This window comes from Telopea speciosissima, chromosome 11 (assembly GCF_018873765.1).
Source record: "Telopea speciosissima isolate NSW1024214 ecotype Mountain lineage chromosome 11, Tspe_v1, whole genome shotgun sequence".
NCBI lineage: Eukaryota > Viridiplantae > Streptophyta > Magnoliopsida > Proteales > Proteaceae > Telopea > Telopea speciosissima.
In genome coordinates, this window is record NC_057926.1 from 57,168,096 (window position 1) to 57,181,915 (window position 13,820).

General features: G+C 39.9%; 1 protein-coding gene across 2 annotated transcripts; it reads left to right on the forward strand.

Moving 5' to 3' along the window:
* On the forward strand, nucleotides 1-12,680 carry LOC122645576. Of its 2 annotated transcripts, XM_043838882.1 has the most exons (6): nucleotides 1-201; nucleotides 2,690-2,849; nucleotides 3,721-4,093; nucleotides 4,636-4,796; nucleotides 12,245-12,368; nucleotides 12,652-12,680. In XM_043838882.1, exons 1-5 carry the CDS (start codon nucleotides 132-134, stop codon nucleotides 12,354-12,356), a joined length of 876 nt encoding a protein of 291 aa, XP_043694817.1. In that variant the 5' UTR covers nucleotides 1-131; the 3' UTR covers nucleotides 12,357-12,368; nucleotides 12,652-12,680. The 2 variants fall into 2 exon arrangements, with proteins under 2 accessions (XP_043694817.1, XP_043694816.1); XM_043838881.1 differs by lacking the exon at nucleotides 12,652-12,680 and having other exon boundaries at nucleotides 2-201; nucleotides 12,245-12,602.
* Nucleotides 12,681-13,820: the final 1,140 nt, after the last annotated feature.

Sequence of the window (13,820 nt, forward strand, 5' to 3'; positions counted from 1 at the left end):
TCGTTTTTGTTTTTTTGTCCTTTGGGTTCCGGGGGTTCTCCCTCCCTATCTCTCTCTCTCTGTAGCTTGTTTGAACTTTCTCTGGTAACCGATGGATTGAGCTGGGGTTCTCGTCTGCAAGACTTCGCGTGATGCAGGTTGCAAAAGGAGTAACTTTATCCTCAAGAAATTATACTGCTCGGTTAGCAGATTCGAAAAGGGGTAAGCTCTTTTTTTTTGTTTTTTCCTTTTCTTTAAATAGATTAAAAAAAAGGGTAAGCTCATTTTTCTTCCTTTTGATGATATTGTTTACAACCCTTCCTTATAATTCCATTTCTCTATAATCCGTTTAGTTCTATAGCTTTGACAAATATACAAGCACAAGCACAACCAGTTCTTGTAGTTAAAAGGGAGGGGGAAGTGGATTCAAATTGGCTGTTCCACACCCAATCCAGGTTTCTCACCCGGAAGATCTTAGAGCATTGTTTCCTTGGGGTGCAAGAAACTCGCAAAAAACTTTCTTCCTTGACATTTGTCACTGTACATCAACTGAGGTTCTTTTGTCCTTGCCCTAAGTAAGACATCTACCTCCTCAAAGTGTTTCAAATTTCAATGTTGTGATGATACACTTCTATGTGGAGTGGTTGGAAAAGCACCCCAGTGCTCATAGACTCTTTGTTTCTGAGAGTGGGAGAGGCAAACTGGTTTTGCAACAATCGTGCCGGAAACAAATGGAAATAATAATTGTAATAATAATAAGGAAAAAAAACCCTAAAAGGCAGTGTGGCCCCTGCCTCCAGACACAGAGGAGCGCAGAATGACCGCCCCACCCCCATACAACAACAACAACAACAACAAACTTAGCCTTATCCCAACTTAATGGGGTCGGCTACATGGATCCAAACAAAACAAAGGAAGGAAAACTGAGGTTTAGACAAAAAGGGGAATGAAGAGATGGGAAAGGAGATGAGAAATGAAAAATGGAAAATGACAAATGAGAGACGGACCATAAAAGAAAAGAAAAATGAACGTAATAGGAAAGAGGCACAACCCAACAAGTCAGGAGAATCTCAAGTAAATGAGGTCCGCAACACGGATCCTTGGCGTCCAATAGACTCTATCTGAGGCCATTCTTGGTACGAGACCTAGACTGACACAACCTAGCAAGTCAAGAGAATCTCAGTTAAATGAGGTCCGCAAAATGGATCCTTGGCCTCTAATCGGCTCTATCCGAGGTCATACTTGGTGCGAGACCTAAACTATGCATGTCCTTATTCACAACTTCTCTATGGTCATTTTAGGCCTGCCCCTAGTTCTTTTAGGTCCTTCAATCAGAATCATATCACTCCTCCTTACTAGGGCGTCCCTAGGCCTCCGTTGAACATGACCATACCCCCTCAAATGACTCTCAGGGAGCTTGTCATTGATCGGGGTAACTCCCAAGTCAGATTTAATACGTTCATTCTTTACTTTATCCTTACTAATTTTTCCGCATATCCATCTTAACATCCTCATCTCAGCTACACATAGCTTCTCCCCATGACATTTCTTAACTGACCAACATTCTGCCCCATACATCATAGTCAGCCGTACAACAGTCCTATAGAACTTTCCTTTAAGCTTCAAAGGGATACGTCGGTCACACAACACTCTGGACGCACCTCTCCACTTCACCCATCCCACTTTAATTCTCTGTGAAACATCATCCTCTATGTCACCTTCCTTATTGATGATTGACCTTAGATATCTAAAATAGTCACTTTACAGTAACTCTCTTTCCTCAATTCGCACCAAGTCAATATCCATCAAAGTGTGACTAAAATTACACATCATATATTCCGTCTTCGTTCTACTAATCTTAAGGCCTCTTGTTTCCAAGGTTGATCTCCATAGCTCTAGTTTAGCATTAATCCATGTTTTTGTCTCATCAACCAAAACGATATCATCGGCGAAGAGCATACACCATTGAACTTCCCCACCTTGATGCTTCCACGAAGGTTCCCATTGGCCCTTGCGAAGATGCAGGAGCCACACTGCCTTTCAGGGAACCCTCTCCCTAATAATAATGACAGTGATAATAAATAAAGAAGAAATGTTTGCATCTTAATACTTTTAGAAGCTGTTGTCTCATCAACTATGATATGGTTGAGTGGTGTAGATCTAGGTGATCTTGTCGACTCCTAAAGCAATTGGATCTCTTAAAATAAGTCAAGCCAGCACTAGAACAAACAACACTGACAAAATTATTAAGAAACCGCCATGATTAGTAAGATTTGGAGCCAAACAATCAACATGAATTCAATGTGCATCACCAAGAACTGATTAATAATCAATGTTAATAAGAGTTCCAGCTTAAGAAGTTAAAAATTTACGTGGCCTTCAGTGATTGTAATCAGGGGATGAAGCAAAGGATTATCCGTATTTGGAGATATTTGTCCCTCGTTAACCTTATAAAAAATGAAGAGTTGGATTCTTCTTGTCCTTAAATTGAATATGTTATTGGTTCCTCTTACAGATTTATTTAAGTCTCATATTTCCTAGCTTATAGTTTTATCAATTGCATGGATAAGCTACTTTCTTGCAATTCTTATATTTTTTTTTTCCGATATTGGTTTTCTCTTCATTGTTCTCCTTAATTGTAAGGATTTGATTCATTCACTTTGTATAGACAGCTTGATATGTAATGTTGTCTGTGCTTGATAAATGACAGTTTTCACCAAGATATATGATTCTGTACATGGGACAAACATTCAGTGTCATGGAAGGATGTTTGCTGCCTCTGTTCCGTCTGAAGCATCTGAACCCCTGAGGCGCCAGAGGAGACTGTCAAAAGATGAACGGCGTGCAATGGTGATATCCTTTATTGACAAGTATGACCTCTTATCTATCTTATAAGTAGAGCTATATAAGTTCTATATTTATGCCATTGTGCTGTCTTGAGAAAATTAATGCCTATCATATTTGTGGATGCCAATGTCTAGTACTTTGTTTTTCAATAAACATGCTAATCGAAATATGGATTTCAAATTATGGGGTTTATCTGTTGATAATTGTAAGAGTTGATTTCGGTACGCTTATTTTGAAGCTTTTTGAATTACAAAGTGAAATTTGTGCAAAGACACTGTGTACTATTCTGCATAAGCTGACAGATTATGTATTTGGTTGACCATTGTAAGAAGGATAAGACTTTTCTTTTTATTTTTTTGGTCTAGCATTTAGACACTCAAAGACATTCTTAGAAGAATTTGCTAAATTTGTGGACTTAGAGATGTACTGAATTCAGCTCTTGTAAACATTGCTACTCATTTGGATAATTCAGCTTCATATTTTTTAGAATTTATTTAAATTTTTATCTTGTTTTCCAATTTGTTGATTTTTTTTTTACTGTTGGTTTTCGCCCCATTATTTGTCAATCGTCATTAGAAACCCATGTGGTTGTCTTTCATAGTTTAAACTCAAACTGGACTCCTTGGGGAGCCTGAACTTTGTCAAGTAATACAAATAGAGATTTCAGTTATTGGTAGGAGGTTTTTGAATTTATAATTATTTTCGGCATGCCCTTGTGTTTCTTTTATTGAAGAGTGAAGAAGAATGTAAACAATGTTAACTCTGTGTGTTTTCTCTGAGCTGTGATATGGTGGAGTTAAGTCTGGTTTGGTAAATTGTGATCAAACATTTAGGAGATTTAGGCATGTGCCACATGAAGCGTTGATCGAAACACTAGTCATGATCATTTTGCAGGTACAGGGCTGAGAATTCAGGAAAATTCCCTCCCCCTTCCATTGCTAGAAATAACGTGGGTGGTTCTTACTATGTTATAAAGCAGATTATTCAGGAACTAGAATACAAATCCAAGGTATCCACTACTACCTGGATGGAAGAAAATATACAGAGAAAAGAAGTAGAAGCTGCTAGCCAGGAATCTTTGACTGAAGTTGAAGAAGTTTCTGAAAGTACAATGGGTTTAACTCCTCCTGAACATAAGTTGGGAATAGATGCAGGCGCCCAAACCATGATTAATACCATGAATGATGGGGTGATTAGTACACATTTTGATGCAAAAGAAGGGCCTCAAGTTTCCACCAGGGTTGAGGAGGTTTTGTCAGTTGAAAATGTAAGCCTTCTGTTACAGCAAACCTTAAAAATCTATGGGAATTTTCTGTTATTATTTTACTCAGGGTTTCATTTGAGAAGAGAGGGATTGAAAGGATCAAAACCTTGCATGGCATACATCTATGGAGATTTTGGGCCTTACAGCCCTAACCATCAGTTTAAGCTGACCCGGTAGAAATTCTAGGTCAGGATTAAAAATAATTCTGACTAGATGAACATAACTGATCTTGTAGCTTCTTCTCGTACATCACTGATTTTCCTTAAGAATATGATCAGTCAGGTTGAACTTGCCAAGATGCCTGTTCCGTTGGACCCATTTAATTAATGTATCACAAATCCTCTACATGCTGATGTTTGCATTGGAGAGGGGATGAGGGGATGATTATTGTCTTTTTATTAATTCCTAGTCTAACAGCTTTACTTTAAAGGCTTCTCTAATTCAAGGAGGTTGGGTTCCAGACTTATCTTTCTGTTGGTTATAGATTTAGTTTATTTTATACACAGTCTGATCATTCTAATTCCAATGGAGCACTTTTTTATCAGATAAAACTGGAAAGTGAGAAAGTTATTCATACACAGCCTGAGAAACATGAAGATAGTGAAAAAGATGGAACTGCTACTAAAGGCTCGCGAGACTCAAATAGTCCAAGGGGAGAAGTTGTGCAAGAGACTGCTCAAGCCCTTGATTCAGATAAATTTGAAAGGTTAGCTTCTTATTTCTTTCCATTTTTATTTTGATAGGTTATGTTCACTATTATTGTGTTAGAAATCAAGCGGCTGTCAGCAATGTTTCAGTTTTTTAATTAGCAGAACATAGGTAGCTGCAACATGGACAGTATGGACTTGAGGTTTTAAGGGTGATAACTGATAACCATAACAAAATAAAACTACAGAAATATTGGTAGTTCATATGGTTATATCCCCGTGAGACAATGCTTTATTACCCCAGAATTGGAGGCAATTTTGTTAATCTATTTTTGTGCTCCATTGTGGCAAACATTCAAGGGAAACCTTTGAATCAGTGGGAACCTTTTGAAACCTGTGTTACAAGGAAACTTCCTCTGTTAAACACTAGTACTAGGAAAACCCATATGCCTGGACATCCATTTCCCCTAATAAATAACCTGTTTTCTCAAACAGAATGAGACCTGATAACAGACTTACAGAAACATTCCTCACAACCAATTCCAGCATTGGTAGTTGTTAACAAAACAGAATATGAGAGAATGCTTGAGTGATTAATGATCACCCCCAAGCTTGTATTTATATTATTAAAAATAAAAGACAGAATTACATGTGAGCAATGAGGGATTAAACCCACATAATAGAAATAAAAATAAAACAGTAAAAAAGGTCCAGAATACCCCCCACGGTATTCTGGCCCATATAATCCAACACTCCCCCTCGAGTTGGAGCAAATATGTCAATCATGCCCAACTTGACTAGATTAGGATGAAACAGTTTTCCGTAATCCCTTGGTGAAAATATCAGCAAGCTGATCAGCAGACTTCACAAAGGGAACACAAATCAGCCCTTCTTCCAATTTCTCCTTGATGAAATGCCTATCCACTTCAACATGCTTAGTGCGATCATGCTATACCGGGTTATGTGCAATACTGATTGCAGCCTTGTTGTCACAGTACAACATCATAGGAAGACGAATAGGAACCCCAAGGTAATGTAGTCCTAGAATAGGAGATAATCCTACTAGGAGCCAAGTAGAATCAAGCTCTGGTCAAGCCTGCTGTTTGGGGCTGATTAGGGGCTGTTTTAGGGCAAAGTTAGGGTTTAGGATGGGAATTTGGGAATGGGGTTTATATGGCTGTAATATGCAGGTTTAGGGGGTCATTATGGTAGAAAAATAATTGAATTTGGATCAGTTTTGAATTTTTGCAGAATTAGGGTTAGGGTTTCGGGTTTTAGAATTAGGAAAAACAATCAAAACTAGGGTTTTGAGTGGGGGTTTAGGGCTAGACTTGCGATCGAGTTTAGGGGGCTATGGGAGGGAGGTTCCATCCTAATATGGGAGGGTTTTGATGGCCAGAAGTGGGGAATCTGTAATTTTAGGGTTTAATGGCTAATGGAGGGTTACAGAAATTGGGGTTGGACTGGACAGAATGGGCTGCAAGTCTGGTCGAGTGGAGGGGTTTGTTTGGGGAGGCTGTGACCTGAGTTTGAAAGGATTTTGATGGTAGGATATGGCTGGACAGAATTTAGAGTGCTAGGATTTATGGGAAGAAAGCAGAAAATTAAAGGGGGATCGAATGGGGAAGGGAAGGAAAGCTAAAACAGAAATTTAAAATCCAAACTTACGCTGGAATACTCCGGCAACAGCTTGAATTGTTGAAGGATGAAACCACCTTCGAATAGAGATCCTCTCAGCCGTCACGGCGTAGAGAGTCGTAGGATTCCACCCACCCTTCCACCTTGAGAACCCACAAGGATGCACACACTCTCGAAGAGCAAGGAGCAGCAGCAAACAGCCACGAAATTCTGTATTTTTTTAAATTCAAATCTGTGTGGGGGAGCCTCCCACGATCTCTTATTTTATAATAAAGGCCAGTGGCCAATTCCTAATACAACTTAAAGTCTCTTCTCATTTAAATCGTGGAAGGGATTTAATCACATTCTAATTACTAATTTAAAATAATAAAATGTCCTAACTACCCCTACTAACTTAAAATAAAAGAATCTAACTTAAAAACAACTAATTAAAAGAAGATTCCTTATTAACCAATAGGATATAAGAACCCATTAACCAATAGGATCACTTCACTTAAATTAGACCCATTGGACCCATTGAACCAATTGGATGCAACCAATTCTAAACCGGTTCAATCTAAAAACATAAAAATAAACTAAGTATGGAAAATATAAATCCTAACCTATGGCTCCCTATTCAAACCCTAAGTTCAGGGTTTCTTCTTACTTCTTCTTCCTTCTTGGAGCTGCATCACAAGGTCTTGTAGCAAGCCTTTGAGCCAAAGTAACTCACAAATGCCTTGTGTCATAGCACGAAATTCTGCTTCAGCACTAGAACGAGCAACCACATTCTGCTTCTTGTTATGCCAAGTGACAAGATTGCCACCTACAAAAGAATAATACCCAGAGATAGACTTGCGATCTGTAGAACCAACTCAATCAGCATCAGTGTACGCCTCTATCCGTAGGTGACCATGAGGAGACAGGAGAATGCCCTTTCTAGGAGCTAACTTCAGTCTTCAGGTAGTGAAGGATACGAAGAATAACCTCCGTATGAGAAGAGTAGGGATCATGCATAAACTGACTCACAGTACTCACAGCAATAGCAATATCCGGGAGTGTGTGTGTGAGATAAATCAACTTCCCCACTAGTCTTTGGTACCGGCTTTTATCAACAAGTTCACCCTCTTTTTCCTTGAGACGAACAGTAGCATCCATAGGAGTATCTGAAGGGTGATATCTTAGCAAACCAGTTTCAGCTAATAAATCTAGGACATACTTCCTTTGAGAGAGAAAAATGCCTTTAGAAGATCTGGCAACCTCAATCCCAAGAAAGTACCGTAGCTTTCCTAGATCTTTAATCTCAAACTCCTGGCCAAGAAAGGACTTCAACCGGCTGATCTCATCACCATCATTGCCAGTGACCACTATGTCATCAACTTAGACTATAAGAACAGTGAGTTTTCCACCAACCCTCTTTATAAAGAGAGTGTGATCAGCATTACCCTGCTTATAGCCTACAGAAATCATGGCCTTGTGAAACCGGCCAAACCATGCTCGAGGTGACTGCTTCAGCCCATAAAGTGCACGCTTCAATTTACACACCTTACCTTGGTTTTTGTCAGAAGAGAACCCTGGCGGAATGTCCATATACACCTCCTTATCCAGTTCTCCATAGAGGAAAGCATTCTTCACATCCAACTGTTGCAATTCCCATCCAAGATTGATTGCACAGGATAGCAAAACCCGAACAGTATTCAGCTTTGCAACAAAGGCAAAGGTCTCCTGGTAATTAATGCCATCTGTTTGGGTGAACACCTTTGCCACCAGTCGTGCCTTATACCTATCCACAGTGCCATCCACCTTCTGTTTCACTACAAACACCCATTTACATCCAACAGTTCTCTTCCCAGGTGGAAGAATCACAAGCTCCCATGTGCTATTTTGTCCAGGGCTTCCATTTCTTCCATCATTGCTGCCTTCCACTTTCCATCTGATAGAGCTTCCTGCCAATTGTTAGGAATACGAACAGAAGAAAGAAAAGAAACAAAAGCACGAAAAGATGGAGAAAAGGAGTCATAAGAAACAACATGGGATATAGGATGCTTAGTGCAAGCCCTGACACCCTTGCGAATAGCAATAGGTAAATCAGGAGAAGAAGTATTACCAGGTAGGGAGGCAGGTTCTGGAACCAGGTTCGGCAATTGGATGGGTACTGGTGCTATAGTCCAGGACTGAATTCCTCCCTTATGCTGCCTCCATTAAACTTGATGGCACCAATTATCTAATGTGGGCCAAATCTCTCTCTTTGACTGTGGCTGGAAGAGGACTCAGTGGCCATCTTCATGGCACCTCTAAATAGCCCACTGAAGAGGGCCCTTCTCAAGCTAGATGGAATGCCAATGATGCTATGGTATGTCCTTTGTTCTGAACTCCATGCCTCAAGAACTCTCTAGCCAGTACCTTCTCCTTGACACAGCTGCACAGATATGGGCTGCTGCTAAGAGAACTTATGGACAATTGGGGAATGATGCACAAGTTTATGACATCCGAAAGACACTCCATACCACTACTCAGAAGGAGTTGTCAGTTACCAAATACTATGCTGTCCTCAAGAGCTTATAGCAACAATTGGATCATTATGCTCGATTTCAACCCTCTACACCTGACGACATTACTGCCTATTCCAAGTATGTAAATCAGTTTCGGGTTTATGATTTTTTGGCTGGTCTTAATGCTGAATATGATCCAATTCGAGTGCAAGTTCTTGGTTGGATTCTTTTCCCCATATTGGAGCAGGCCTTTTCTTATGTTCACACTGAAGAAACACGTCGGGCTGCTATTCCAAGTAAGTAAATCAGTTTCGGGTTTATGATTTTTTGGCTGGTCTTAATGCTGAATATGATCCAATTCGAGTGCAAGTTCTTGGTTGGATTCTTTTCCCCATATTGGAGCAAGCCTTTTCTTATGTTCACACTGAAGAGACACGTCTGGCTGCTATGATGTTGACTCCTACAGTTGAGAGATCAGCCCTACAGGCCGCTGGTTCCAACTATTCTACTACTACTGAGAGTAGTGCTTCTGTTGTTGCTGCTCCTGCAGGTGAGCCAATCAAGTGTGATCATTGCAACAAACCCTATCACACTAGGCTCAGTGCTGGAAATTACATGGGAAGCCCGCTGATTTTGAGACCAAATGTGGTCATGGTAAACCTAAAGGCAAGGCTAATCACACTGAAAGTGTAACTACAGCCCCTACTACTGAACCGGTTTTCTCCCAGGAAGAATTTCAGGCTCTCAGGCGTATGTTACAAACTTCCGCTGCCTCTACTACATCTACTGCCAGTTATTCCACACCATCAGATTCTCATTTTGCCCGTTCATGTATTCCCTTTGCTAATCATTGTGCATCGGTTGTCTCCACTCCATGGATCATCGACTCCGGTTCCACTGATCACATGATAGGTTCTTCTAGCCTTTTTCATACCTATTCCCCTACTTCTGGAAGGGATAAGGTTAAAATAGCTAATGGGTCCCTCTCATCTATTTCCGGGAAAGGATCCATTAGTTGTTCCCCTTCTCTTACCTTGTCTTCTGTGTTGCATATTCCCGATTTCACTACTAACCTTCTATCTATTAGTAGTATTACAAAAAATCTGAATTGTAAAGTGACCTTTTTTCCATCTCATTGTGTCTTTCAGGATCTAGACTTGGGGAAGACGATTGGATCGGGTAAGGTGCATGGTGGATTGTACCTACTTGATGATGACCCACTTGTTACACAGGCTTTACTTTCTCAGCTATGTCAGCCTGCATCATTCTCCTCTGAAGTACACAAATGGCATTCTCGACTAAGACATCCCCCCTTAGGAAGTTTATCACATTTATTTCCAGCATTAATGAATAATTGTAATAAGGAAGATTTTTTTTGTGAGCCTTGTGTCTTGGTCAAACAGATACGTTCAAACTATCCTATTTCTAATAAAAGGTCTTCTTCCTTATTTCAATTGGTTTATGCTGATGTGTGGACTCCTAGTCGAAAAGCTTCTCTCTGGTCATAGGTGGTATGTCACTTTTATAGATTGTTATTCCCGATTCACTTGGGTCTACCTGATGCATACAAAAAATGAGGTTTTTTCCTGTTTTCAGCATTTTCACACGATGGTCCAGACCCAATTTAATGCCACTCTCAAAAGTCTTGAGAAGTGACAATGGGACAGAGTATATGGAAGGTCAATTCCAAAGATACCTTGCTGCCCATGGGATTTTACATCAGACCAGCTATGTTGATACTCCAGCCCATAATGGTGTGGCTGAAAGAAAAAACCGTCATCTCTTGGAGGTGGTCAGAGCACTTATGTTTGCTCGACATGTTCCTTCCTTTTATTGGGGAGATGCTGTCCTCACTGCGGCCTATTTGATTAATAGGCTACTCAATTGGGTTCTTGACTCCAAGGCCCCTGTCGAGCTTTTACTTGGCTCTTCTTCTTTTATTGTTCCCCCTAGGGTGTTTGGCTGTGTTTGCTATGCCAGGGATACTAGGTCACCTGGTAAACTTGAACCCCATAGTCTCCGCTGCATATTTTTAGGGTACTCTGCCAACCAGAAGGGGTACAAGTGCTATTAGTCTCCTACCAGACGTACATTGGTCAATATGGATATTGTTTTTCATGAGACTGTGTCTTACTATTTGTCCCCATCTTTTCAGGGGGAGAGTGTTAGTGAAGATGTGCTGACCATAGAACCTCCCCTACAGTCTGTTTAAAATGAGTCTATCCCTATTCCTCCTACTCATAGTCCTCTAGAAGTAGCTGTGGTCACATCAGAGTCTGGCATGATGAAGATAATCCTTGGCAGCAAATCAGAGGTAAAAGACCTTAAAAATAAGGTTAAGTGATCCTCTTGGCAGCAAAGAAACTTTAAAAGTAATAGCAGCAACAAGCAGCCCTATCCCCCAAAAATCGATAAGAATCAGGGTTTTGAAAAAAACCTTGAAAGAGAAGATCGATTAGGGTTAGGGGTCTTCAAAAAAACTTGAAAGGGGCTGATAGTAATGTCGAGTCCTCGTTGAAGTAGTATGAATGAGATCTCCAAGGATCTCCAAGGATCAGCCCAAGCAAAGAACAGAAACCCAAAAATCGATAAAAGTCGGGGTTTTTCAAAACCCTGAATTGAGATCGATATTGGGTATAGGCTTCAAATAGTTTGAAATTGCTGTAGTATTTGCTGTCCAATTTGCTATGATCAATCTCCAATAGGTAAAAACAGCTTCCAAGGCAAAGGAGAAGCTAATCTTCAAGAAGGGGAGATCTCCAAAAATTGCAGGAACAAGGGCAGCAGCAATCGAACTTGGTATTTCGATTAAACCATCTGTTGAAGAGGTGGAATTGAGGGCAGCATCTAGATCGTATGATTATCTCATTAGATCTGCCCTAATAAGAGAATAAAACCAAATAGAAGGAAAGGAGAAAGAGAAGATCGAGTGGGAGAAGGTGGAAGAGAGAAACAATGGAAGGTGGTGGGGTTTTGAAAACCTAGATCAGAGAAAGTGGCTCTGATGCCATGTTAACAAAACATAATATGAGAGAATGCTTGAGTGATTAATGATCACCCCCAAGCCTGTATTTATATTATTGAAAATAAAAGACAGAATTACATGTGAGCAATGTGGGACTAAACCCACATAATAGAAATAAAAATAAAACAGTAAAAAAGGTCCAAAATACCCCCCACGGTATTCTGGCCCATATAATCCAACAGTAGTTATGCATTTTATCAACTTGAAATCTAATAACCTTAGGGATCCGGTTTTCATACACGGTCGTGTAAGAAACAAGGTCAACACTTCAGCCGTTAAATAGGAATTCTCAATTCTCGTGCAAATTAACAAATTATCATTCCTCCTCCCATCATTACCTAAGCGTTAATGCTATCTGCCAATTGCTGTCCAGGGACATCGTTAGAAAAGAGAATGAAGAAGACGAGTTGCAAAAGAGATCAAACATTTGGAGAAATCTAAAATCTATCGCAGATGGTTTTGTGAACTTTTGGAGAAAAAAGTAATGTTCTACCGAGGTAGTCTTGAATCTTGGAAATTTTGAAAGTTTATCATGTTTTGGTTATATTATTTTCATTACAACACTATATTATGAGATCTGTAGCTCATATCTGTGTCCATGTTCTTTGTCCATGTGAAAATCTAACTTTCTTTGTGACGTACTACAAGCTCTCACGAATAGGTATGAGTTTGGCCTCAGATAGGATTTAAGAAATTTGATATGTTGAGAAAAGTGTATACAGTATCATTCTTTGCACAATGTAAGGTGGTGTTCCTTTGTTTTGGCTCAAGTTTCCTTGGGTTTTGAAGGCATCAGTCAACCCATGCTTTTTAATGTGACAAAAAAAAAATTAAGACATAAAAAATTGATTCAAGAAAGTTTCACAGTTTCAGAATTTTAATAAGACTAGTAGCATAAAAACTCGTCATGCTTGGATGCTATAATCTATGTATTTTGTTAAATGCCTCTGTTAGGCATCTGAAGGAATCATCAAAGTACTTGTGTGGGAGATGCTTAGATACGTTGTGACCTTGCTAAGATGTTAAGGTGTAGATTAAAACTGGATACCAAATGGGGAATGTGGATGTCACTCCTTATTCTTGAAATCTCTGTCATGGACACTGTTACAAGTTTCCCATCCAGATGATACTATCAGGCCGCAAGTATCTCATTCAGTATTTTTTGCAATACTTGAAATCCTGCTTATAAGGAATTTTTTACTTTATGAAATTGATTGCAGAGGAACCATGGTTCGGGAACTCGGTTTTGGTACTGGTTTCGTCCCAGCCAAAAAACCGAGTTGGACTGAGATCGCAGCGAGTTAACCGGGACCATTGAAATCTCGCCGAGATCTCAGCCGAAACAGTGTATTTCTCCCATTTCGCCTTTGATCTCGTCTCGGCTTTGCAAAAAAAACTAAGATATTATTGAGATCTCGGCAAGTTCTTGTTCCATGAGAGGAACAAATAGAATAGAAACTGAATTATGGCCATATGGAAAATGATTCCAATCATTTATATGGGTGAAATTTAACCGTTATTTTCTTGGAGCAATCACGACCTTTTTGTTGTTGTAGTGTATGCTGAGGCATGCCAGTTGCATCATTTTTCAAACTGATTGCTTTGTTGCTGCTGCCTTGCGTGGTTGATTGTTTGGTTCAAGGATATCCTTAACTTCATTTATGTGTGCACCTGCAGCTTCAGTGAACTGTGTAATCGCCTAGGTGTTCGGCAAAAATCAGAAGGCTGCTAACAAATGATGATTAGGTAGGTATTAGGTCACTCTATTGCAAAGGTTCTACAAGGACTCCTAATATAAGAATTATGGGTTTTAGAGCTGCTAGGTTATTCTTGGAAATAAACCTCCCCCCTCCCCTCTCTCCCTGCCCCCCCCCCCCCCCCCCTCGCCCCCAAGAAAAATAATAGGCAAAGGAAAAGAGAAAAATGAACAAAAACCGTAAAGAATAAAG

Excerpts from the sequence above, each read along its gene's own strand:
- LOC122645576 (XM_043838882.1), top strand. The coding sequence starts at position 132 with ATGCAGGTTGCAAAAGGAGTAACTTTATCCTCAAGAAATTATACTGCT. Across the intron at positions 2,850-3,720 it reads GTGATATCCTTTATTGACAA|GTACAGGGCTGAGAATTCAG; the intron begins GTATGACCTCTT and ends ATCATTTTGCAG. Across the intron at positions 4,094-4,635 it reads AGGTTTTGTCAGTTGAAAAT|ATAAAACTGGAAAGTGAGAA; the intron begins GTAAGCCTTCTG and ends CTTTTTTATCAG.